The sequence below is a fragment of the Sturnus vulgaris genome, chromosome 6 (assembly GCF_052056855.1).
Source record: "Sturnus vulgaris isolate bStuVul1 chromosome 6, bStuVul1.hap1, whole genome shotgun sequence".
Taxonomy (NCBI): domain Eukaryota; kingdom Metazoa; phylum Chordata; class Aves; order Passeriformes; family Sturnidae; genus Sturnus; species Sturnus vulgaris.
In genome coordinates, this window is record NC_142248.1 from 43616409 (window position 1) to 43641967 (window position 25559).

The 25559-nt window shown below is 49.7% G+C and overlaps 2 protein-coding genes across 3 annotated transcripts; both read right to left on the bottom strand.

The window, feature by feature from the left end:
• Positions 1-14364: 14364 nt before the first annotated feature.
• Positions 14365-15876, bottom strand: LOC148223463 (inositol 1,4,5-trisphosphate receptor-interacting protein-like 1). 2 transcript variants are annotated; one of them, XM_088166604.1, is made up of 2 exons: positions 15622-15876; positions 14365-15555 (listed from the first exon to the last, which is right to left on the bottom strand). In XM_088166604.1, the coding sequence occupies exons 1-2, from the start codon at positions 15874-15876 to the stop codon at positions 14365-14367; spliced, it is 1446 nt and encodes a 481-aa protein (XP_088022730.1). The 2 variants fall into 2 exon arrangements, with proteins under 2 accessions (XP_088022730.1, XP_088022729.1); XM_088166603.1 differs by having other exon boundaries at positions 14365-15876.
• A 4251-nt stretch (positions 15877-20127) lies between these two features.
• Positions 20128-21576, bottom strand: LOC148223464 (inositol 1,4,5-trisphosphate receptor-interacting protein-like 1). Its single transcript, XM_088166612.1, has one exon. The coding sequence runs from the start codon at positions 21574-21576 to the stop codon at positions 20128-20130; it is 1449 nt and encodes a 482-aa protein (XP_088022738.1).
• Positions 21577-25559: the final 3983 nt, after the last annotated feature.

Consider the following 25559-nt stretch of genomic DNA (forward strand, 5'->3'; position numbering starts at 1 on the left):
TAGGTGTTATGAGTGCCCCACTAGATGCTAATAATGTGGAAAAGTCATTTTCTAGAATTTCAACACAGGCAATGGGCTGTTGTTACCTGCTGTGCTGGCTCTGCCAGGGCTGCTCCTGGCCCAGGGACAACTGACATTCATGGCATGGGACTTTTCCTTGAGCTCCCATGACCTGTCTGCCTACAGCCATCCATCCTGTCCCAGCATGGCACAATCCTCTTTTGGCTGGAACAAGATTCTCCCTCCCTCTCTTCTGAAAAAAGAATTAGACTGAGTTAATGATAAATGCATGGGCTCTTGGCTTTGGCCTTGCTCATCAGCCAAGGCAGCCCATGGGCCATTGCAGAGCTGTGGTAGCCCAGAGAACTAGTCCTGGGTGCAAGGGACTGGCCCCAGAAGGGGCTGCCTGGGAGGTCCTGCACTATATGCTGGCGGTGTAACCAAGTCCAGATTTTCCTCTGACTTAGTGTCACTGCAGAGGATGGCTTTGGGGGAGATAGCAGCTGAGTATCCATTCATTGGATAATTGCCATGTCCTTAATGACCTTGTCATGGAAAACAGGAGCTGACAACCTGGCTCTCCAGACTACCAGCTCCTCCCTAGGATGCAAAGGACTTTCTCCACTTCTTTCCAAGTGATTCTCTTTGCAATCAGAGCTACTGACCATCCTATTACCACACTCCCAGTCTGGATTAAAGGGACCCACGTGATGCTGGCTTTTTTTGGCCCACATTCTCCCTATGAGCTCTTGGTACCCATTGCTTCCAGAGCTGAGCAAAGCCCCACATGACACCTGACACACTCCCTAGGGAGGATGCTCCAGGAATGTCAAATCACCCAACTTGACAACCACGTACAAAAGCAGAGCTGAACATGCTCATTCTTGATAGCCCCAAATGGCCCTGCTCTCCCCAATTCACTCTTGGAAGAAGGATTCCCACTTGGAGAGTGACTTGTGATGTACCCACCACATAGATGCTATGGCTCCCCAATAAACCTGGCAGATGCTGGTGGCCAGCTTTGATGTGCATTTCTTTGCTATTTGAAACAGTCTCTCCTGGAAGGCTTAAACTGGAGGCTGTATATAAAAGCTGCTGCTGTTTTTATTGGGCTACCATCCATCTGTTTATAACACAGATGCCCTGAGTGATTCTGCTGGCGGGAAGCAGAGGTGAAGGGGCTCCTTTGGAAGTACTCAGAAATCATCTCCATGTCCAGGATTCCTTTTAGAGATGCTGAACATCATCTATCTTTCAAACCTCTCACAGCACTGCTACATCTCTGGGGTTTGGTATAAACACTCGAGTTCAGAGTCAGTGAGATAGAGCGGGGCAGGCGGTGCAGTTACGAGATGTCCTGCGTCAGAAGTGGTGCAATTTGTAGCTGCTTGGAAACGCCCTGGCATAGAAACAGGGGATCTGGTAGACGCACCTCTCCAATCCCAGCCCAGCCCAGGGGCAGCCTGCCAGCCCCAGAGCACAGGCACGAAGCCCTAATGGAGCTACAACACAAATTGCTCTTTTGCTTGCTGTTTGTACTCCATATCAACCAGAGCTGTCTGGAAGAAGCTCTGGATAATATTTGCTTGTGTGTTCCTCGTCAAAATCCCAGCTCCAGCTTTCTGAAGCTGCTAGCAATGTACTGCCCTGGCACTGGCTCTAACTGAAGCTCAAGTCAGCCAAGAAGGGATGAATTTGTCCCTTCTTTTGTAGAAGGGGAATCTCCATCCCTCTCCCCACCTTGGTACACCCACCTACATCCCACCTTGGGCTCTTCTACTGGACAGCCACCACCAGGCCAGCTCCATCTGCTCCACCTCTCTCCCATACCCATCCCTTTCCTTTGGGACGTACCTTCCCTGGGTGCAGATGTCCTGGTGCCCTCTATGCCTCCTGCAGCTGCAGCTCCTGGGACTTGGACTGCAACTAGATGTCTTGCCCAAGTCCAAAGAGTGGATCAGTGTCAGAGGAGGGATGTGGACATCCCTCCCTGTGCTGTGCCTCCAGCCCAGCCCCGCTGTGTGTAAAAAGTGCACAAACCGGACATTCAACTTACCATGTCTTTGCACAAGGCCGGCCACAGCTGGGGCTGCCAGGGAATTATCAGATGCTCTTGTGGCTCTGCAGAGAAGCCAGGATTCTAAGGGAAGGGTTACTGATTGCATTTTGGCCCTGGGGAGCTGTGTTGGACAAACTGCTGTATAATCACTGCACAGTCCAGCCGGCAGAACAGCACTGTAATATTTTTCTCTTATCGCCGTGAAGCTTTCGAAGCTCTTGTTTGATCTCCTTTATCCATGTGAATGTGTTCAAGAATGCAGCAGCCTCTGCCTGCAGAATAGTTCCTATTGTTCCCTTTGTTCGTGTGTCTGGGCTGTTTCTCAGCCTCCTCTCTCCCTTCCTGCAAAGAGACACACTCTGCACGGTCAAAAAGTATCTTTACAACTTGATCTTAGATATGAACCTTTATGAAAAAGGCAGAGGTCATATTTTCCTGAATATTACAGCTTTTTGTGATGCAGAGGGGAGCGTGGTGAAAGGTACCCTGAGCTCACTCAGTGAATTAGCTGCTTTTAACTTCAACCAGGATCTACTCACCCATGCCCAACCTGCAAGCTGCTCCAAATTAATGCTGAAAATGGATGGCATTGGATTGGGCATTTTTGGCTTATCTATCTGTTCTTCTTGAAGTGCTGACCCCCTTAGTTTGAAAAAATCCACAGTAACACAGCAAATCAGACTGGAAGAGAAACAAAGAATCTGAAGGCCATGAGAAATACAGATCCACATTTAAATTTTTTATCCTGCTTTTTTTCTGATACAAAAGCTTATACATGCCTTCATGATGAAAACAGGCTGGAATTGACTTAGATATTAAAAGTATTTAACTTGGAGACTTATTTTTGTGAGTGCGGAACTGAATGCAACGGTTTTCAAAAGCAGGCCTCCAGCTTTGCAAAAATGTCTCACCAATTTCTAGATCAGCCCTTTCTACTTGTCCTTCCAGACAGGTCTGCAGCAGGTTATCTTAACACGATCTGCACAATCTTTACACCTCATCGAGTGCACAGTTTCAAAACAAACCTCAAACAAACCTCAGCTCCACCTGAAAACCTGTCTCCTCTCCATCCTCCTTGTGGAGAACCCGTAGGAAAATGTCAAATTATACAAATGAGAACTTTGGCACAGCTGAGTTAGATCAGGCCGAGTTAGTCATCAAAGTGACAACTGGAGGTTGTTAATCTGCTGGTGATTTCCAGGCGAATTATTTTTTACATTCTGTTTACAAAATAAGAGAATTGATATTATTGGTTGAGCCTGGAGGCTGATGCATCACCAGCCACGGTAAAGCAAAGATGACAACTTACTTGCACACTGAGGAAGGTGTGCTCCTTAATTAAGCCTGAGTCATCACTCTCATTAGGAGCAGGATGGAAGGATGGCACCAGTGCCACTGGCTCCCACAAAGCAGGGGCCAGAACCTGTTGAGAGCCTGATCCTGCACTGCCTGTGGCATACACCACTGGTGAGACAGGTTGGAAATCACTGGCTCAAGGCTGGATGTGTGTTTTGGCTTTCCTATCTGCCTCACTGGGAATTCATTTAGAAATCCTAGCTGGGAATTGCACCTTAGACTGAACTTACGTGAGCAGGAGGCCAAATAATTATTTCAGATTTTTTTAGGTCTTGTTACTGTTTTTGGTACTGAATGAAGCCAGGGAAATCACTTACTGCTGCTCAAGTCTCATGGATATGCAGTGCTTCATAAATTGTAATTAAGGCTCTCGAAATCATGAGATTTGTACTTGTTTATTTTTAAGAAAGAGAAGTTGTATCTTTTTATTGAGGTTTTGTGCTTTCAGGACATGAGGTGGCTTTCTTCCCCCACGTGTAGCAGCAGAAAAAAACCCAAAAATTAAAACTGCTATTGCAATTGCCTGAACCCAGAAACAGGAATTTGGAAAAACATCCCCTTCCTAAAGACCCCACTAAGACCTTTGGACATTCAGTTCACAGCAACCAAGTCCTTTTTACCCCAATCTCTGAGCAGTGGACTGAGAACCTGCCACTGCTGAGCACCCATTATTTGATCTGCAGACTGAGGAGGAAAAAAACCCCAAAGAGCAGCTGATTTTCAATGCGTCCTTTCCTCTGCCTTGGGGCAAAACCCCTTCCCAGAGTGCAGAAAAAAAAAAAAAACCTCCCGCCCAGGACTTCTATTTTCAAACAATGCCAAGGTGAAAAACCCCCCAGGTGAACCCTGAGTGTCTCTTTCCTTTGCTCGGCTCACAAAGCAGGAGCAAAGAACAAACCTCCTTTCCTGTCCCTCCTACCTCCCTGAATCCCTTCTCGTTAAGGAAAGGTCAATATTGGTGGTGTTGAAATGAAGCACAAGGACCGAACTGCCTCCTGTGCCTGGTGCAGGGCGCTGAAAGAGCCAAGCGTGAAACAACATTTTCCAGAGCCTCCATCAGCTCAGGGGGCTGTTTTGGCCTGCCAGTGTGCAAGGAAGGAGCCTGATTTCAGGAAGCAATTTGCAATCAGCCCCTTAGGAGACTAAAGGGGGAAAAAAAGCACCTGTGAGCAGGTCACAGACTGGCGTCTCCTGACAGGAGTTTGAAAAGTGCCTGGCAATTTGGGAAATTCAAGAGGTGGTGGACAAGTCCCACCAGGAGGATGCTGAGGAAACCTGAAGCTTGCCACACCAGAGAGCTCTTGGTAAGGCTTCCCATCTTGGCCCAAGCCACTGTCTCCCCTCCTCTTAGCATCTGTTTTTGCCAACCCATCCACACAGCAAAGCCACCACCTGAGCCTGTGTTGTCCTCATCGTGAGCACAAATTCTCAAAAGTATGACAGAAAGATGATGTTTCCCACCCCACCAATCTACTCACCCATCTTATCTCTCTGCAGCTGTCTTCTGCCTATCCACAGCTTCCCCTCCATGGCCTGGTAGATGCTGTATTGGCCAAGCATGGATTTTGTCAATCATTTTGCTCCACTTTCAATCTCAACACCTTCATATTTCCTCTTGTGCTGCCTTTTACTTTTCCCATGAATACCTCATCACCCTCTTTGAGTCCTGCCTGGTGATGGTTGCAGATATTGAAGCTGGGACTGGCACCTAAGGCCTTGAGGCTGTACCCTCATGGGTAGTAGACTCTCTTGTATTCTTGTGGTTTTTTTCTGTTCATCTCCATCCACTATTGCCTCTGCTCTTAAATTTTCTGGCACTCCGGGTGCAGAGAGATGCCCCTTTATCTGTATTTATCCACCATCATTTATGATGCTGTCCTGGGTGCATTATGAGAGATATTGCCTAAGCCTGTGTGAAAAGCAGGGGCCAAAGCCCCTTGGGACCAGCATCACAGTGATCTGTATGCTGCAAACTGAGCAGGGATGGAAGGCTTAAATGTCCCTGAACTTTGCAACAAATACTGTCCCGTGAAAAGGAATATTTTCCCCTTTTATTGCCCTGATTTGGTATCAAACCAAGTGTTTAAAAAGCCTGACTTTTCTCCAGGGATGGAAAGTTTGATTTTCGACCAACCTACCTCTTGCAATTTTAAATCTGCTTTAGAAGGAACATTTTGTTTTCTTTTTCAGTGCAAACAGACATAATTTCTACACCACTCAAATACTCCTTTCTTGTGTACCAACAACACAAGGCATTTACCTTGGCAGACCAGGTAAAACAATGCCCTGAGGGAAGCTGAATGGGCCCTGCTGATGAGTTACAGTGTCTAACACTTCCCAAGTACAGTCACAATGATTTATGACCGCTGACATGACAAAGATTTTGTCTAGTAGTGAGGAGTGATAGCTGATGTTCTTCTAAATGCTTATCATTTCTGGCAGCTTAATTGAATCCCGTTAACAGATGCAACAAAAGTGAGGAACATTTCTCCTCCTAGGAGTCCTCATCGGAGCAAAGCAAAGATGGTGTTGGCATTATTCCCTGTTTTCAGGAATTCTTCTTTGATGTCAGAGGGTGCAGAAATGATCTTCCTGAAAAGAAAATGCCACCAAAGTAGTATATTATCTTCATACTTGATTTTAGGACACTTTGGCAGGAGAACAACCTCCCATGATGGGTGGTAAGAAGGGACCCTTGGAGAGTTTTCCCCTGTGGAGTGAGGCATCTCTCATTCAGCATGCAGAGGACTTGGGCTTACATCCAACTTGGAGCCTTGCCCTCCTCTTGGGGGTTTTGAAGCTTTTCAGACCAGTTGAGCAAAACCCTAGATAACTGTGACAGCTAGAGCATCCTGCCCTGGCCTGCGAGGTGTTCTGGGAACAGCTCTGCAACACAAGAGATACAAGGGAGGAATCCAGGCATTTCTGAAAGGCCTGCAGGCAGCTGGGAGAGCTGCAGGAGATCCCACTTTGCCTGGGTGGCTGCAGTGCTGCAAAGGGGCAGCGTTTGTTCAGCACCCAAGAGAGCAGCAAACCCAAGGCCACTGGAGGCAGGTGGTGGGAGAAAGCTCCATACTTCAAAGCTGCTGTGTGCAGGAGAAGGCTAAAATGTGGGAGATGGTTTTCAATAAGGTTCATCCATAACAGCAAAGGACACCTGTGGCCTGGAAGGGTTTTTAGGAAAGATAAAGTTGTGCGTACAGCATGTCCTCTTGCAGCATCTGAGCCGTGCTAGTCTCTCATCTGATTTCATGCACCAGGGTGTTATCTTTTTCTCGGGAAAGCCATGGAACTGGGTAGAATCTAAATTATACCCCAGAGAAGCTGGCTCACTTCTCTGACAGAGGTCATAATGAGGGAGTTGGGATTCCAGTTATAGCTCAGCACAGCAGATGTAGCTGGTTTTGCAGATGATAAAAATACAGCCTTGTCTCAGGAATGCTGCAGAAGTGAGGCATGCATGTGGCTGGCTTCTTTTTTTCTGAGCTGTTGTTTAACTCTGGCTGTACTGCACAACAGTTGTTCCCATTGGGAAATCAATATTTACTGACTAAACAGCAAGGAGACATGGGCTGGGTGCCATCCAAGCACGTAGCAGGACCTGCTCTGGTGAATGCCCACACCTCAAACTGTGAAAAATGTTACTCCTCTCTCTTTTGGGTAGGAGTACTTTTCATTACCAGTGATGAATACTAGTTTATTTTTGCTCTGTATGCTTTCCAAGGCCAGCTTGCAAGGAAGGAGGCAGCCACTGAAACATGGAAAGCAACATTATGCACTCTCCTCTATCACACACTGCTCCCCTCTTCTCATCAGAATTGAGTGCTTGGTGCACAGAATTAGCCACCCACCCCAAAGGAAAGCAATTTATCTGAGAAAGCAATCACAACTAACACTTCAAATACTGAACTTCCAACTCAAGCTCCTGCTTGATCTCATCTGTATGTCAAAGAATTGTTTGGATTGGAAGGGATCTTCAAGACCATTTTGTTGAACACCCCTGCCATAAGCAGGGACACCTTCCATTAGACCAGGAGGCTCAGAGCCCCATCCAGCCTGGCCTGGAACAGTGCCAGGGACAGAAGTGTTACAGGGACCTCCTCAGGGATCCTGCAGCTCCACTGCCTACAGAGACCTTTCCCTGGGGGACAAACACCAGTGACCTCCCTTCAAGGAGCAGGTCACTGAGGCTCAGGTGGGATTAACACAAACCTGGCAATGTGAACTCGGTGCTTTGCTGTTCCCCAGGGCACTGCCAATGGAGGAATGCACTACAGGCAGGGTGGCACTGCCACTCTCACTTTATCCGGATACTGTGATGAGTCCATGTCCTCCTGGATTTGCAACAACACACTTGAAGGTGGCTCTGTAATGCTGCCTGGCCCTGTCCTCCCTCCTGTTTGCAGCAGCACAGCTGCAAGGAAAATGTGCTGTCTCTAATCTTTATTTACACAGGATGGTGATAAAGAAATTCCTCCACAATCATTTAATCTCTCTTTGGGCTGACACCACCATCTTTGCTCAACCCAGCTCCAGAGCAGCAACACATGCAAACACGACACAGTTATTTGTGGGCTAGGGAAGGACAGTCACGTGCAAACAATCTCTGTACCAAAGTACCCCTCAAGTCTTGTGCTCAGTTTTGAACCTCTCACTCCGAGAAAGGCATTAAGGGGCTGGAGTGTGTCCAGGGAAGGGCAATGGAGCTGGGGAAGGGTCTGGAGAAAAGTCTGATGAGGAGCAGCTGAGGGAGCTGCAGGGATTCAGCCTGAAGAAAAGGAGCTCAAGGGGGACCTTCTCACTCTCCACAACTCCCTGACAGGAGGGTGGAGCCAGGTGGGGTGAGTGTCTTTCCCAGGTAACAAGTAACAGAGGAAATGGCCTCAAGCTGTATAACAGGAGCTTTAGATTGGGCATTAGGTGAAATTTCTTCAGTGAAAAGATAGTCAGGCATTGAAACACGCTGTCTAGGGCAGTGATCGAGTCACTACCCCTGGAGGTGTTCAAAAGGTGTATGGGTGTGGCATTTTGAGACATGGTTTAGTGGTGGTCTTAATAGTGCTGGGGTAACAGTTGGACTCAATGATCTCAGACATATTTTCCAACCTTAACAATAATGTAATTCTAAGTTTTTTGCTGAGCACGATGAGTGAGAATGAGTGAGATGAGTATTCCACCAGGCAGGACGATACTGAGAGGAAGGACAGCCCCATCTTCTGGAAGCTGAGGTGATTGAAGCTCTTGCCCGATTTCGGCAATAGATTCGAAGCAAGAAGCCTGCTTTGGGGTGGGTTTCTGCTGTAAACTCAGCAGCAAGGTGCCACTGGCATATGTGCTGTCCTCACCACGAGCTGGCCTGCTCGTGTGAGTAAGCTCTGAGCAAGCTCTGCATGAACTCACCGCCTGGCCCTAAAGGATTGGCAAAACAGGAAACTCTTTCAAAGGTGTCTAAGGACTTGATGTTGATGTTTGAATTTCCCTTTCATATTGCTGCAGCGTTTTTGTCCAGGCGCTTTATCCCTGCAGCACAAAGCTGTCATTTATTTGTAGTCAGAGATTTTGTGCTTTTGAAATTAAAGCCAAGGCGGACAGAAAATAAAAGTATTCCAAGACACTTTAGTGCATTAGACAAGTGTTAATTAGGGGAAGCTGAGTCTTTCCAGCCCTTGGGGGGAAGCATATCTTGTGTAAAAATAATTCAGAAAAGGGCAAAGCTGTTCTGCCTAGTGAGATTTTTGGTTCTACACAGAATGTACTCATCAGTGGAAACAGTTATAACACAGTGAGAATAACTTAGAAGGAGCTGATGGGGTCCAAGGTCAATGCAGAATGCGTGGCCACAGCTGGGAAAGCAGCATCCTTGCTCAGGCAGGCACATAAGCAAGAAAATGGGCTGAGAAAACATGGCAGGGTTATTAAGGGAGCTCCTCTGGTCACAGTCCTACCTGTGAAATGGCTTCTGCCTGCTCACGGCCTGTGATCACAGTAGCAAGCAGAGTGTTATCTCACCCTCTTCCCAGGAGCTTCTGGGAACCAGCTCCTGAAGCAGCAACTGGCAGTGATGGTTATTCAAAAATACACTCATGAAGCTGCATCTGGAGCTGACCACATTTTCCTGCCAATTTTCAGCAAATTGTGTACTTGGAAGAACTATGGAAAAAAAATCTACCAAGAATCAGTGAATATGACTCCTTAGGTGAAACTGTCTCCCACTTATTATCCAGCTCAGCAAATGTTAATGCCCTGAATTCAAATTCCCATCAGAACCATTGTCTATCCCCAGACAATGGCCTACTTTGCCTTGGTAAACACAGAAAATGGGTATTTTCTCAGAGGATGTAAATTTGGCTTTTTAGACAACCCCTCCACAAACACACACACACACAAACACACAAATCTTTCCAATAATCTGAGAAAGTATTATCAAACAAAACCTTTTCTGCTAAAGGGGAAACACTTTCCCCAAGCCACTGAGATGCTAAGGGACAACACATTAGTATTATCTTAAATGAAGAAAATTAGATGTCCTTGGATTTAATTTTACCGGTATACATACCTTCCACTGAATTTCTGACTTTATTTTAAAAGAGTGATTCATGCATTTAGCTTTTGGTTAATTTTAAACTAATTTTAGGAGTCATAATAAATCTCACTTTTGAAGAGCAGAATGATTAATTTCTCAACTACATTTTTGCTTTGAAGTATCTGTTGGCTGTTAATAAAATAAGTCCTTTTACGTTTTCTTCAAAGTCACAAAACACAAATACACGTGGATGCTTTGGGCCAAAGGAGGGGGCTGAAAACCTGTCTGGCAGTGGGAATTTAGCTGAAAGGAAGAGGGGAGCTGCTGTCTCACCACTCTGAGGAAAAGTGCTGCATTTGTTCAGCCAAAACCACTGCATGTGGAGGCAATGGGAAATTTGGGACTGGATCTGCAGAGATCCTGATTTAGAGGGTGGAGTCTTGGGGAATGAACATTTCATTTTGTTAGAAAACCACTAGTGTTTTCACAGCCCAGATTTGATAAACCTAATGTCTGTCTGACTGAAAGTTAAGTGCCTTACAGCCCTTCACTCAGTGTTTGCTCAGTGGTGAATACTGCAGTGGGCTCTGTGTCCAGCTCACAGCTGCTTTTGGAGTCTGTCTAGAAACACTCATGCCTCTGAGACATGAAGAAACGTGCAGGCTCAGAGGAGCAAACTGCCAGCTGGCAGAGCTGGGCAGCCACCCTTGGAAGCCATTGGTTCAGGCTGGCTGAGGATGAGCCTCAGGTGCTCAGCAGTGAGATTTTTTACAAAGACCGCAGTCAGAGCAGAATGCCGAACTCAGATGCTGGTGCTCTGGACCACTGCAGTAGTGCAAAGGTCCTTCCACCCTTGGGGAAGCATTTCACCAGGAACATTGATGCTACCAAGCAATTTCCATGCTAAGTCAGCATCTGTGTAGCCATCATGGCGCAGAAGAGGGGAGAAGGGAGAAAAAAATCAAAGCAGATTGGAATTGAGCAAGGGATACGCCATGAAAGGAGTTTTCTCTGGAAGATAAAATTCTCAAAACCAAAAATCCTTATTTTGCTAAAATATTTCACATTTCTTTTAGGGAGAGTCCTATTTAGCAGTTACACTTCAGTCACCCCTTTTCTTTGCAGTGTCCTAACTTGCAGTCTGATTGCTGGCTCTGCTTCTTTTCTTCCATTTTGCATCACCCCCACAAAAGAGAGGATCACCACACAAAAGAAACAGCTGCTAGAGGGGAGTAGATAAATTCAGCAAGTACTTTGTGAGCAATTCCCACCCTTTATTCATCGGTAGATGTGATTTGGGCTAGCCAAATGATTGGAAATGTTTGTTTCCCTCTCCCCTGCTGAGGGTGCTTTAACAAGACGAGGAAACAACAGAGACAGGGGAAGATTGATGTTCTGGAGGGGGCAAGCACGTCTACAGCCATTCACTTGTTATGCTTCTCCAGGACCGGAGTGGAATACATAAACCTCTGGCTCCAGCTAGAGGCCACTCACGGCTGGGTTTCTAAGCTGAACAGAGCTCTCCTTAGGAAATATCACTCTGCTCTGTTAAGGTGTGTGATACAATAGGCCCAATATCTCAAGAAGACCAGAGAACAGAGAAATTGCTTGCTTCCCAGAAAGTGCCTCAATATCTCTCGTCTGTGAGAAGCAGAGACTAAGTGTTTTTTCTCCTTTAATTCTGTGTGCACAAACTCTCAGCTTTTTCACGTTAGTCAACAGCTTTATCTCAGCTTACTACTTGTTTTCCCTTGTATTTTCTCTCCACTGTCTCACTAGGAAGGGGAGTAATAGATGGCTTACTGGGCACCTGGCATTCAGACAAGGTGAACCCACTACACCCATCTTAAAAAAGGGTAGAAAAGAGCACTCTGGAAATGACCAACATGTCAGCCTCACCTCTGTGCCTGGGAAGATCACGGAACACATCCTCCTTGAAGCTGTGCTAAGGCACATGGAGAACAGGGAGGTGATTCTGGGCAGCCAAGGGTAAGTCCTGCCTGACCCATCCAGAGGCCTGCTATGACAGAGCAAGTACATGAAGAGACAAGGCAAGGACTACAGGTGTCATTTATCTGGACATCTGGATAGACTTTGACATGATCCCCACAACATCCTCTCTAAATTGGGAGAGATGGATTTGATGCCTGGACTGTTGGACGGATAAGAAATTGCTTGCATGGTCACTTCAGAGGTCAACACATCAGAGTCAGGATGGACATGAGTGACCACTGGTGTCTCTAAAGGGTGTGTTCTGGGAGCAGTGTTTCTTAAAATCTTCATTAATGTCATAGACAAAGGGATCGAGGGCAACCTCAGCAGATTTACTGATGTCACGGAGCAGAGAGGAGCAATTGCACACCTGAAGGATGGAATACCAACCAGAGAGATGTGAATATACTTGAGGAGTAGAACCAAGGCAATCGTACTTGATTTAAACAAAAATAAGTAGGAGATGCTGCACCTGGGTGAGGGAAGGCCCCAGGATACACCCAGGTGCAGGGTGGTGCATGGGTAAAAAGAGGATGGGAGCTCCTGCGTGTCTGTGTCGTGTCTGCCTGTTGGGTCTGCCCCAGGGCAGTCAGGCTGTGACTGCAGCCATGTGTCCCCGTGTCGCTGTGGCCGGCACTGCTGTCCCTGCTGCCCTGCTGCCAGAGCCCTGTCCCTGGGCAGAGCCGTTCCCTCCCCAGCACAGCCCCATGGGTGCTCCCTGCTGCGGCCTGGCCTGGCCCCAGAGCAGGGTCCCCCTGCGGGTGGCCCCGGGGTGGCCGCGTGTCCCCAGCCGGCCGTGCCTGGGCAGCTGCCCCAGCCGTGAGGGACGCAGAGCTGCGGGAGCCCAGGGCTCTGTGCCGCCCACACTGCAGAGCTGCCTGCTCCAGCTGGCAGGGCCTCGGTGCCTGCCCTGGGCCCTCCCGCCCCGACGGGCGCGCCGGGCCCCGCTTGCTGCCCTCATGGTGCCACTGCTGGCCCCAGGGCTCTGCCAGGCCTTCTCCAGGGACACCTTCCTGCAGCCTTTCAGTCCCTGCACGGGCCCGGCACACACCTGCAGAGGGGCTCTTTGCAAGGGCCTGCAGGGACAGCGCCGGTGGCTTCCCAGTGCCACAGGGAGGTCTCAGGCTGGACATGTGCAGGACATTCTGCCCTCTGAGGCTGCTGAGGCCCTGGCCCACGCTGCCCACAGAAGCTGTGGCTGCCCCAGCCCTGGCAGTGCTCCAGGCAAGGCTGGGTGGGGCTCGGAGCATCCTGGCCTAGTGCAATGTGTCCCTGTCCTTGGCAGCAGGCCTGGAACAAGGCAATTTCTAAGGACCCTTCCAAGCCAAGCCATTCTGTGATCAGAGGGGCTGGGGCAGCTGGGCTTCATTTCTGATGAGAACCACTTGAGCTCTGTCAGTTTGCTTGAATTCGAGCAGACAGCTCATGGGTGCGATTCACTGTATGTGACTTTTACTACTACTATAGGTTTGGCTCTATGCAATCCACAATGCAGATTCTAAAATATTGTATTTTATTGAAAGAAGATCAAGATCAAAGCAGTTTCCAGCATGCCACTCCAAAATGTAATAACTATAGAGCATAAGAACACTAAGCACTAAGAACATTAGCACATGTCACAACAGATAGTGACACTAAATATGTGCTCTATTCTTATTATTTCATAATTATTATTATTATCATTTCATAATTGCATATTCAAATCTCCAGAATTATTTCTTATTAGGATGAAATAACTATATATTTCATATCTTCGATAATATTTGTATTATTATATGGTTTTGCCTTACTGTATTTTAATATATATATATGATAATTTATACACTTTACAATAGATAATAAGAATACACAATATAAATATCTATGAAAAAAACTTCTAGATTCATATATATACCTATACCTATAAAGTTTCAGGTCAGCTCAAGACACTTTGTCCAATGCTGACCTAAATGTGTCTCTCCCGGGGACAAGGAGAGACATTGTCCATGGACTGATGCTGGCCAAGCAGCGCTGATTTTTTCTCTTGGTGTTTTTTTGCCCTGTTTCTTTTTTCTTCTTCTGTCCCACATTCCAGTTTCATTCATGTTCTAAATTTCAGCCCTTGTCAAAATGCATGTAAAAGGTGGAGTTTGGTGACTCTGGCACTGAAATGTACAGCATGTTCTCTCTTCCTGCACATTCTTAGGAGTGAGCAAATTCCAGCGGGGCTTCATGTAGATCTGGGTGCCGTTTTTTGGGTAATGGCATGATTCTAGGAGGTAGAATAAAGCCTCCCCTGACCCTCCACCTGCTGAGGCAGCAGGAGAGGCTGTGGGACCTTCACCAGAAGCATTGCCTGCATCCTCTCCTCCTTAAAGCACCCAGTCTCTACTCTGAGGTGTCTCTCTGCTGCCAGCTGTGAGCAGCACACGCACAGCTCTGTGCATTGCCACGTTCATTCATCTTCGCCGGCAAGGATTCTCCTGAACCACTTGCACAGAACGCGGTACTCATGGATCGCCTGGGTGTGCGCGGCCGATTCCTCTGCCAGGCGATGAAAGAGATTGTATGTGTGACCCCTTTGAACATCTGGGGGTAAACGGATGTGCTGAGGCAGCTTCTGGTTCCCCACAATGAAATGGTTGAGGCGTTTTGCTAGCACACATAAGCCCAGGCTGTCGTTGATATCCAGCAGTCGCTGCAGCAAATCTCCCCTGCGCCACTGTGACACGGGCAGCACGTTGAGCAGGTGCATGACAATGGTCTTCATGGCGTAGGTGGGAAAGCTGAAGCCCAGGTGAAGACGGATGAAGAACTGCAGGCATTTGAGGTGCAAACTGTCCGGGGCTGCCTGCATAGCAATGTGCTTGAAGAACTCAGCCTCTGCCACAGCATAGGTCTCAGGCCAGGTTGTGCTTTGGGTGTGGGCCTCTCTAGGCTGGCTGCTCACAAAGATGTCAGAGTCACCTCTCCGCACCCCGAAGAACACCTCAATCCTGAAGCTTTCAGTGCCACTGGTCACCTTGAATTGGCAGGAGCGTCTGGAGGGCAGCGGCATTAAGTGCCAGTTGTGGGACTGAGGCAAAGCTGGCCAGATTGCTCTCACCAGCTGGTAGAACCAGCGGGCAGTTTTGTGCACATCCAGGTAGGAGTCTGTGCACAGGGTGTCTAGGAGGCTGGGATCCTGATTCCTCCTCAGCTCCTCCTCGGGGTGGTGCAGGAAGCACAGCATGTTCTCACCCTGCTGCTCCTTGCTGCAGGTGCACTCCAGCTGCACACGGACACGGAAGTTCCTCACGTGCCTCTGCTCTGCAGAGTCCAGCTCCAGGTGGAAGCTGTGGCCTCGGGGAGGAGTCATGGGGATGAGCACCTGGTACACAACATCCTGCTCACGTGGACTCCAGCCTTCAAAGGCGCTGCCCATCCCGATGGCTCGTTGCAGGACTGGGTAGAAGCTGTTGGATAGGACGTGTCCAAAATAAATTGTGTAATTGTCCATCAGGTTAGTTGTCCACTCACAGCCTTTCTGCAGGTCCTGGACAGGCCACTGTATACGGTCCATGAGAATTCTTCCAACGTTATCATCAAAATCGTTGTCTTCTTCATGGTCTGCAATTGCAAGGTCATTGTCTTCTGCATTTGCAGCCTCATCGACAACCTCATCTTCTTCATTTGCATTCACATTTTCCTCTCCAGACTCCTGTCTCCTCACGCTCCTTTTGCCCCCCATCCACCATATCACCAAGACAAGGACCAGGAGTGCAGCAACAGTTAAGTGCTGCAAGAGCTGCACTTGCTTCAGGGCCAGCTGCTCTACCTCCTGCTCCAGGCGAATCCTCTGCCATTCCAGGTATTTTGCACGCCTTTCTGTGAGCAGACGAGTTTCCTCATCCTGATCATCACCCACGAGCTTTGGGTACTGGATGAGGCTTTTCAAGAGCACGCAAAGTAACACTATGGAGTTCATGGTCTGCAGGAGGATGGAGAGAAGGCCTTGAGTGGGGCTGTGAGGGAGGCAGCTGGCAGTGGGGGCAGCAGGGATGGCAATCCTGAGGGGTCTGTGGGCAGGAAGGACAGGGCCCCAGACAGCTGGCAGGCGGCAACGCCTGTCCACGCCAGCGTGGCCTGTCCAATGCTCTCCCATCAGGGGCTTTCCCTGCATGCAGGGGGAGAACCCAGCCCCGGGTGCAGCTTTTATGCCCCAGCCCTTGTCCCCAGCCCAGCCTCCCCTCCATGTGTGCACTCACCGCTTGCCCAAGCAACGCAGGGCCAGCGTTGCCTGCTGGGCCCTTTTATACCCGCCCCCATTGTGACACGTCCCCCCCGATGTCACAGGTGTCACAGCGCATCACAACGCAGCCAACCCCACCCTTTGTCCCCACCCTGGCTCAGCCATTGAGAGTGACCCCTGTGTACTGGTTAAGGCTGTCTTTGAGTGAATATTTTTCAAAGAACTCCCATTGTTCTTTGTTTTCAAATGATTTTCATCTGCCCACCACTGGCAATCTCAGATATCCATGTTGGAAGGCACCCTTGAGGATCATTGAGTCTCAGCTTTGACTTCTCACTGCTTGAGCTACACATCAGTCTCAGAATCAGTGTGCCTGTAAACGTCCCTGAAGATCACACAGTACAAAGGCAAACCTTACACTGCCTAGTGCACCAATTAGCCATGTCCCCAGATGCCACATCGACATGACTTTTAAACCTTTCCCAGTGTGGAGACCCGGCCGTTTCCCTGGGCAGCCTCTTCCAACTTCATATGGTTTTTGCTGAAGGAATATTTCCTAGAGATGCCATCTAAACCTCCCATGGCTCACCTTGAGATCATTTTCCTCTGGTCATATTGTTTGTTCTCTGGGCTAATATGATGGGCTCCACGTAGCTACAGCCTCCCTTTAGGGACCATCTGCATTGTGTCAGGCCCTTGGGTTGCGAATCCAACTCCTCTCAGAGGAGAGAAAGGGGGTGGTTTTGCACTGTGCTTCCCATGATCCAGTGGGCAGAAGAGTTTCAGGGTACACAAAAGCATTTCCATGTGAGGAGAACCTGTGTGCCTAATACATCAACTCAAGGAATGCATCCCCTTCCAAGCAGAAGGAAAAACCAAAATTTTCCTAGTGGAAAATGGAGAGCTTTGGAGCCAAAGTCTGTGCTGGAATGTCCCCAAATGTCCGTGTGGATTTGTCAAAGCTGCAAGGCCAGACTGTGAAGCGGGGATCCCAGCAGACATGAAATGCCCTCTTGCTCTGGAGCCTTCCATGGCACTGGCAGCACAATTGGGAGCCCTTCCTTGCCCTTGGCCTTCATCAAGGGCCCATTTTGGGCAAACCCTGAAATCCCTATGAAAGCAGCTCACATTTTCACTGTGTGGCCTGCAGGAGGATAGCCAGAGGACAGACAAGCTCAACAAGGTGCTACTGCAATCCAGCTTAGGCTACAGCTTTCTGCCCTTGTGTCTCTGCAGCCTTGGAGGGGAAGTCCGTGTGGCTTGCAGTGCCTTTCACCAGCTCTCCTGCTAACAGCACTGGGCACCCCAAGGCTGTTTGGTCTCAGCACAGGCAAGACCAAGAAGAAATCCTCACCTGGGTTTCTAGACTCCTGAGATGAGCAAAGACGAGGAGCGTGTAGACAAGTGATCATCAGCACTTCACAGCAGCTTCTCTCAGCCATCAATCACAGAAAATTAAAATATTACTGTTTGGGTTTGGGGTTTATGGTGTCTTCGGTTTGCAGACTTTTCCCCCACAAGACAACCTGTGACATTTGCCATATTCCACTCCTGCATTTGAGTTTTCCCCTCTCAGTGCTGCCTACAAGGAACTCCAAATTGTGCCTTTGCCCCTCTCTTTCCGCTGTTACCATGTGTCAAGCCTAGGGCTTGATGTGTAACAGTGTTTCTCTTATTTCACCATGTGCTCAGGAGCTGGGAGAGCCGCTGATCCCCTCCCATGGCCTAGGTTCACTCTGAAAGGGTTCTGCAGGAGGGTAAGATGGCATGTTTGTTGCCAGTGACTCAGCTGCCAGCACCAGTGCTAGCTGACATCAAAGGCTCATCTGTATGGCTTCAGTCAGCTCACAGCTGCCAGCACCTGGGCTGTGTCACATCCCACATTTGTCCTGCCACCATGTCAGCGCCAAGTGCCACATCCACACATTCCTGAAGTGCCTCGAACAATACAAATTGTACCAATTCCATGGGCAGCCTGTGCCAGTGTTTGCAAAGGAAAAGGAAATCCTTCCAGAGGAGAAATTTTTCCCTAACACCCAATCTAAGGCTCCTGTGGCAGATCTTGAAGCCACTCCCTCTTATCCTCTCCCTTGTTCCCTGGGAGCAGAGGCTGACCTGCAGCAGCCCAACCGTCCTGTGTGGCAGTTGCAGAGAGTGAGGAGGTTCTTCTGTGCTCCTGACAGGGACTGCAGCCATGTGTCCCCGTGTCGCTGTGGCCGGCACTGCTGTCCCTGCTGCCCTGCTGCCAGAGCCCTGTCCCTGGGCAGAGCCGTTCCCTCCCCAGCACAGCCCCATGGGTGCTCCCTGCTGCGGCCTGGCCTGGCCCCAGAGCAGGGTCCCCCTGCGGGTGGCCCCGGGGTGGCCGCGTGTCCCCAGCCGGCCGTGCCTGGGCAGCTGCCCCAGCCGTGAGGGACGCAGAGCTGCGGGAGCCCAGGGCTCTGTGCCGCCCACACTGCAGAGCTGCCTGCTCCAGCTGGCAGGGCCTCGGTGCCCTCCCTGGGCCCTCCCGCCCCGACGGGCGCGGGGCCCTGCTTGCTGCCCTCATGGTGCCACTGCTGGCCCCAGGGCTCTGCCAGGCCTTCTCCAGGGACACCTTCCTGCAGCCTTTCAGTCCCTGCACGGGCCCAGCACACACCTGCAGAGGGGCTCTTTGCAAGGGCCTGCAGGGACAGCACCGGTGGCTTCCCAGTGCCACAGGGAGGTCTCAGGCTGGACATGTGCAGGACATTCTGCCCTCTGAGGCTGCTGAGGCCCTGGCCCACGCTGCCCACAGAAGCTGTGGCTGCCCCAGCCCTGGCAGTGCTCCAGGCCAGGCTGGGTGGTGCTCGAAGCATCCTGGCCTAGTGCAAGGTGTCCCTGTCCTTGGCAGCAGGCCTGGAACAAGGCAATTTCTAAGGACCCTTCCAAGCCAAGCCATTCTGTGATTCTGTGATCAAGGGAGCTCGGGGAAGGTCGACTGAATTTTTGAATAGAATCAGTTCAGCTCTGTCAGTTTGGTTGGATTCAAGCAGATAACTCAAGGGCCCAGATTCACAACCTGTGAGATCTACCAACAATATAGGTCTGGTTGAGATCAATAAAGTCTTGCACAATCCACATTCTGAAGTATTGTATTTTATTGAAACAAGATCAAAGCACGTTCCAGGTTGCCGTGTAGAAATTCATTAACTATAGAGCATTACTATGGTTCGCAATAGGTAAGAACATTAGATATGTGCTCTATTGCTATTATTTTAACATAATTACATATTAAAGTCTCCAGAATTATTTTTTATCAGGACAGTATAATTAATTTTTAAAATGTTTTATATTATTTATGTTAGTATATTGCTTTGTTTTATTGCTATTTAATATTACATATCATAAGTAATAAACTTATTAGTATATAATTTAAATACAGTATATGAGTATATATGAAAAAAACATCTAGATTCTTATATATACAAAATTTGAGGTCAGCTCCAAGGCAGTTTTTCCAATGCTGACCCAAAGGTGTCTCTTCAACCGACAAGGAGAGACACAGTCCATTGACTGATGCCGGCCAGGCTGCATTGATTTTTCCTCTTGGTCTGTTTCGTCCTGTCTCTTTTTTCTTTTTCCGTCCTACATTCCACCTTCATTCATGCTCTAAATTTTGGCCCTCCTCAAAGGCCAAGAAGAACTGTGTGTTACAGGTGGGTTTTGGTGACTTTGGTCCTGCATGTACAGCATGTTCTCTCTTCTTGCACATGCTTAGGAGTGAGCAAATTACAGCAGGGCTTTATGCAGATCTGGGAGCCCTTTTTGGATAATGTAATGATACAAGGAGGTAGAATAAACCCTCCCGTGGCCCTCCACCTGCTGAGGCGGCAGGAAAGGCTGTGGGACCTTCACCAGAGGCATTGCACGCATCCTATTCTCATTAAAGCACTAAATTTCTACTCTGAGGTGTCTCTCTGCTGCCAGCTGTGAGCAGCACACGCACAGCTCTGTGCAGGAGAATCTCTTTCAATCCTCAGGTTTGAGAATTGCCACAAGCCGACGTTGCAGATCAAGGTACTCGCCTATGCCCTGGGAGTGGGCAACTGGATCCATGGCCAGGCGGTGGAAGAGGTTGGGTGGCTCAGCCATTTGAACATCTTGGGGCAAACTGATCTCCTCAGGAAGCCTCTGGTTGCCCACAATAAAATGGTTGAGGCGTTTCACTTCCAGAGATAAGCGCAGGCACTCACTGATATCAATCAGGCGCCTCAGGAAATGTCTCCTGCACCACTGTGACACAGGAATGGTGTTCAGGAGGTGCATGACAATGGTTTTCATGGTGTAGGTGGAAAAGCCTATGCCCAGCAGAAGACGAGTGAATAGCTGCAGGCATCTCAGGTGCAAGCTGTCAGGAGGGGCCTGCATAGTAATGTGCTGGAAAAATTTCATCTCTGCCACAGCATAGGTCTCAGGCCAGGTTGTGCTTTGGGTGTGGGCCTCTCTAGGCTGGCTGCTCACAAAGATGTCAGAGTCACCTCTCCGCACCCCGAAGAACACCTCAATCCTGAAGCTTTCAGTGCCACTGGTCACCTTGAATTGGCAGGAGCGTCTGGAGGGCAGCGGCATTAAGTGCCAGTTGTGGGATTGAGGCAAAGCTGGCCAGATTGCTCTCACCAGCTGGTAGAACCAGCGGGCAGTTTTGTGCACATCCAGGTAGGAGTCTGTGCACAGGGTGTCTAGGAGGCTGGGATCCTGATTCCTCCTCAGCTCCTCCTCGGGGTGGTGCAGGAAGCACAGCATGTTCTCACCCTGCTGCTCCTTGCTGCAGGTGCACTCCAGCTGCACGCGGACACGGAAGTTCCTCACGTGCCTCTGCTCTGCAGAGTCCAGCTCCAGGTGGAAGCTGTGGCCTCGGGGAGGAGTCATGGGGATGAGCACACGATACACAAAATCCTGCTCACGTGGACTCCAGCCTTCAAAGGCGCTGCCCACCCCGATGGCTCGTTGCAAGACTGGGTAGAAGCTGTTGGATAGGATGTGTCCAAAATAAATTGTGTAATTGTCCATCAGGTCAGTTGTCCACTCACAGCCTTTCTGCAGGTCCTGTACAGGCCACTGTATGCGCTCCACTAGTGTCCTTCCTATGTTCTCTTGAATACGATCATCTTCTTCATTTCCAACCTCATCTTCTTCAGTCTCCTCTCTCCTCACGCTCCTTTTGCATCCCATCAACCATAGGATCAAGACAAGGACCAGGAGCACAGCAACAGCTAAGAGCTGCAAGGACGGCTCCTCTCCACTCTGCTTCAGGGCTAGCTGCTCCATCTCCTTCTCCAGCCAAAGCCTTTCCTGCTCCTGGCACTTTGCACGCAGCTCCATGCGCAGACGAGTTTCCTCATCCTGAACATCACCCACGGGCTGCAGGTACTGGATGAGGCTTTGCAGGAGCATGAAAAGGAATCTTATTGCGTCCATGGTCTGCAAGAGGCTGAAGAGAAGGCTTAAACGGGGTCAGTAGGAAGGGAGATGACAATGAGTGCAGCAGGGACAGGGATATTCAGGGGTCTGTGGGCAGGAAGGACAGGGCCCCAGACAGCTGGCAGGCAGCAACGCCTGTCCACGCCAGTGTGGCCTGTCCAAAGCTCTCCCATCAGGGGCTTTCCCTGCATGCAGGGGGAGAACCCAGCCCTGGGTGCAGCTTTTATGCCCCAGCCCTTGTCCCCAGCCCAGCCTCCCCTCCATGTGTGCACTCACCGCTTGCCCAAGCAATGCAGGGCCAGCGTTACCTGCTGGGTCCTTCTATACCCGCCCCCATTGTGACACGTCCCCCGATGTCACAGGTGTCACAGCACATCACAACACAGCCAACCCCACCCTTTGTCCCCACCCTGGCTCAGACACTGAAAATGGCCCTGGTCTACTGGTTAAGGCTGCTTTTGAGTTAATGTTCTTCAAAGGGCTCCCATTGTTCTTTCTTTAGGATTGATTTTCATCTGCCCACCATTGGCAATCTCATAGATATCCATATTGGAAAGCACCCTTGAGGATCATTGAATCTCAGCTTTGACTCCTCACTGCTTGAGCGACACTTCAATCTCGGAGTCAGCAAGATTCAAAAAGTTCCTGAAGATCACACAGTCCAAAGGCAAACTTTACATTGCTTACTTCACCAATGAGCCATGTCCCCAGATGCCACATCCACCTGACTTTTAAACCTTTCTGATGGTGTAGACTCAGCCATTTCTGAGAGTAGCCTGTTCCCAAGCTTAGTATGGTTTTTCTGGAAGGAATATTTCCTAGAGATCCAATCTAAACCTCCCATGGCTCACCTTAAGGTCATTTTCCTCTTGTCATATTGTTTGTTCCCTGGGCTAATATAATGACCTCCATGTAGCTAAAAGTTCTCTTCAGGGATCATTTGCACTGTGTCATACCCTTGGTTTGAGAATTCAGCTCCTCTCATGGGAGAGAAAGGTGTTGCTTTTGCACTGTGCTTCCCATGATCCAGTGGGAGAAAATGGGTTGTTGGTGGGCAGAAAAGTTTCAGGCTCCCCAGATGAATTTCCATGTGAGGAGAACCTTTGTGCCAAATACATCAACTCAAGGAATGCATCCCCTTCCAAGCAGAAGGAAAAATTAGAATTTTCCTAGAAGATAATGGAAAGGTTTGGAATGAGAATCTGTGCTGGAATGTCCCCACATGTCCGTGTGGATTTTGCAAAGCTGCAAGGCCAGACTGTGAAGCGGGGATCCCAGCAGACATGAAATGCCCTCTTGCTCTGGAGCCTTCCATGGCACTGGCAGCACAACTGGGAGCCCTTCCTTGCCCTTGGCCTTCATCAAGGGCCCGTTTTGGGCAAACCCTGAAATCCCTATGAAAGCAGCTCACATTTTCACTGCGTGGCCTGCAGGAGGATAGCCAGAGGACAGACAAGCTCAACTACAATCCAGCTTAGGCTACAGCTTTCTGCCCTTGTGTCTCTGCAGCCTTGGAGGGGAAGTCCGTGTGGCTTGCAGTGCCTTTCACCAGCTCTCCTGCTAACAGCACTGGGCACCCCAAGGCTGTTTGGTCTCAGCACAGGCAGGAGAAGGAAGAAATTCTCACCTGGCTTTGTAGACCCCTGTGACGAGGAAGGATGAGGGGAGTGCAAAGAAGAGATCATCAGCACTTCACAGCAGCTTCTCTCAGCCATCAATCACAGAAAATTCAAACATTACTGTTTGGATTTGGGGATTATGGTTGTCCTAGGGTGATCTTATGATGCTTGTATCCCCAATCGTGTGTTCTGTTTATGCTTGGTATTTTGTTCTGTGCTTTCAGGACTGACTCTGAAAGTGAAGGCTTGTTTTGTCTTTTTATCAGCCGGTTCACCTCCCCCATGGTCTGTGTTTAGGAGAAGCTAGGCTTGCTTGCTTGCTTGCTTGCTTTCACTACTACTTTTGGCTTTTGCTCTTGCTTTTGCTTATTAGTTAGTTTAGCTAGGCAGTCCAATTTTTTCCCTGGACTTTTGTGGGTTTTTTGTTGGTTTTTTTTTTCCTTTCCCTTTCCTGAATACTATCTGAACCTGTTCTGGACGGGGACCTGAGAAACACCAAGAAAAAAAAAAAACAGGAGTCTGCATTTTGTGATCTACAGCAGTCATCCCCAGCGCCAGAGATGGATAACTGGGCGACCACTTGCAGGAGAGACTTTCTGAGTTTGTCACCCTTTCAGAGCAGTGAAAGAGTTTTTGTCATCTGGTGTTGTATTTTTTTTTGCTGGTGAGTGTTATGTTTGTTAATTAAACAGGTTTTTTTCCACTTGTCTCTGAGAAAATTCTTCTCGAACCTGGTGGTGGGGGGAGGAGTCGTGGGGGTTTGCTTCCTGGGGACTCCTTCCGAAGGTTTTCCCCCAAATTTGACCTGAACCAGGAAAATGGTATCTTCCATTTGCAGAATTTTCCCCCACAAGAAAACGTGTGACATTTGCCATATTCCATTCCTGCATTTGAGTTTTCCCCTCTCAGTGCTGCCTACATGGAACTCCAAATTGTGCCTTTGCCCCTCTCTTTCCTCTGTTACCATGTGTCAAGCCTAGGGCTTGATGTGTAACAGTGTTTCTCTTATTTCACCTTGTGCTCAGAAGCTGGGAGAGCCGCTGATCCCCTCCCATGGCCTAGGTTCACTCTGAAAGGGTTCTGCAGGAGGGTAAGATGGCATGTTTGTTGCCAGTGACTCAGCTGCCAGCACCAGTGCTAGCTGACATCAAAGGCTCATCTGTATGGCTTCAGTCAGCTCACAGCTGCCAGCACCTGGGCTGTGTCACATCCCACATTTGTCCTGCCACCATGTCAGCGCCAAGTGCCACATCCACACATTTCTGAAGTGCCTCAAACAATACAAATTGTACCAATTCCATGGGCAGCCTGTGCCAGTGCTTGCAAAGGAAAAGGAAATCCTTCCAGAGGAGAAATTTTTCCCTAACACCCAATCTAAGGCTCCTGTGGCAGATCTTGAAGCCACTCCCTCTTGTCCTCTCCCTTGTTCCCTGGGAGCAAAGGCTGACTTGCAGCAGCCCAACCGTCCTGTGTGGCAGTTGCAGAGAGTGAGAAGGTTCTTCTGTGCTCCTGACAGGGACTGCAGCCATGTGTCCCCTGTCGCTGTGGCCGGCACTGCTGTCCCTGCTGCCCTGCTGCCAGAGCCCTGTCCCTGGGCAGAGCCGTTCCCTCCCCAGCACAGCCCCATGGGTGCTCCCTGCTGCGGCCTGGCCTGGCCCCAGAGCAGGGTCCCCCTGCGGGTGGCCCCGGGGTGGCCGCGTGTCCCCAGCCGGCCGTGCCTGGGCAGCTGCCCCAGCCGTGAGGGACGCAGAGCTGCGGGAGCCCAGGGCTCTGTGCCGCCCGCACTGCAGAGCTGCCTGCTCCAGCTGGCAGGGCCTCGGTGCCCTCCCTGGGCCCTCCCGCCCCGACGGGCGCGCCGGGCCCCGCTTGCTGCCCTCATGGTGCCACTGCTGGCCCCAGGGCTCTGCCAGGCCTTCTCCAGGGACACCTTCCTGCAGCCTTTCAGTCCCTGCACGGGCCCAGCACACACCTGCAGAGGGGCTCTTTGCAAGGGCCTGCAGGGACAGCACCGGTGGCTTCCCAGTGCCACAGGGAGGGCTCAGGCTGGACATGTGCAGGACATTCTGCCCTCTGAGGCTGCTGAGGCCCTGGCCCACGCTGCCCACAGAAGCTGTGGCTGCCCCAGCCCTGGCAGTGCTCCAGGCCAGGCTGGGTGGGGCTCGGAGCATCCTGGCCTAGTGCAATGTGTCCCTGTCCTTGGCAGCAGGCCTGGAACAAGGCAATTTCTAAGGACCCTTCCAAGCCAAGCCATTCTGTGATTAGAGGGGCTGGGGCAGCTGGGCTTCATTTCTGATGAGAACCACTTGAGCTCTGTCAGTTTGCTTGAATTCAAGCAGACAGCTCATGGGTGCAGATTCACTG

Bases quoted from the DNA above. Each gene is read 5' to 3' on its own strand.
- LOC148223463 (XM_088166603.1), bottom strand. From the start codon at position 15,876: ATGAACTCCATAGTGTTACTTTGCGTGCTCTTGAAAAGCCTCATCCAG.
- LOC148223464 (XM_088166612.1), bottom strand. From the start codon at position 21,576: ATGGACGCAATAAGATTCCTTTTCATGCTCCTGCAAAGCCTCATCCAG.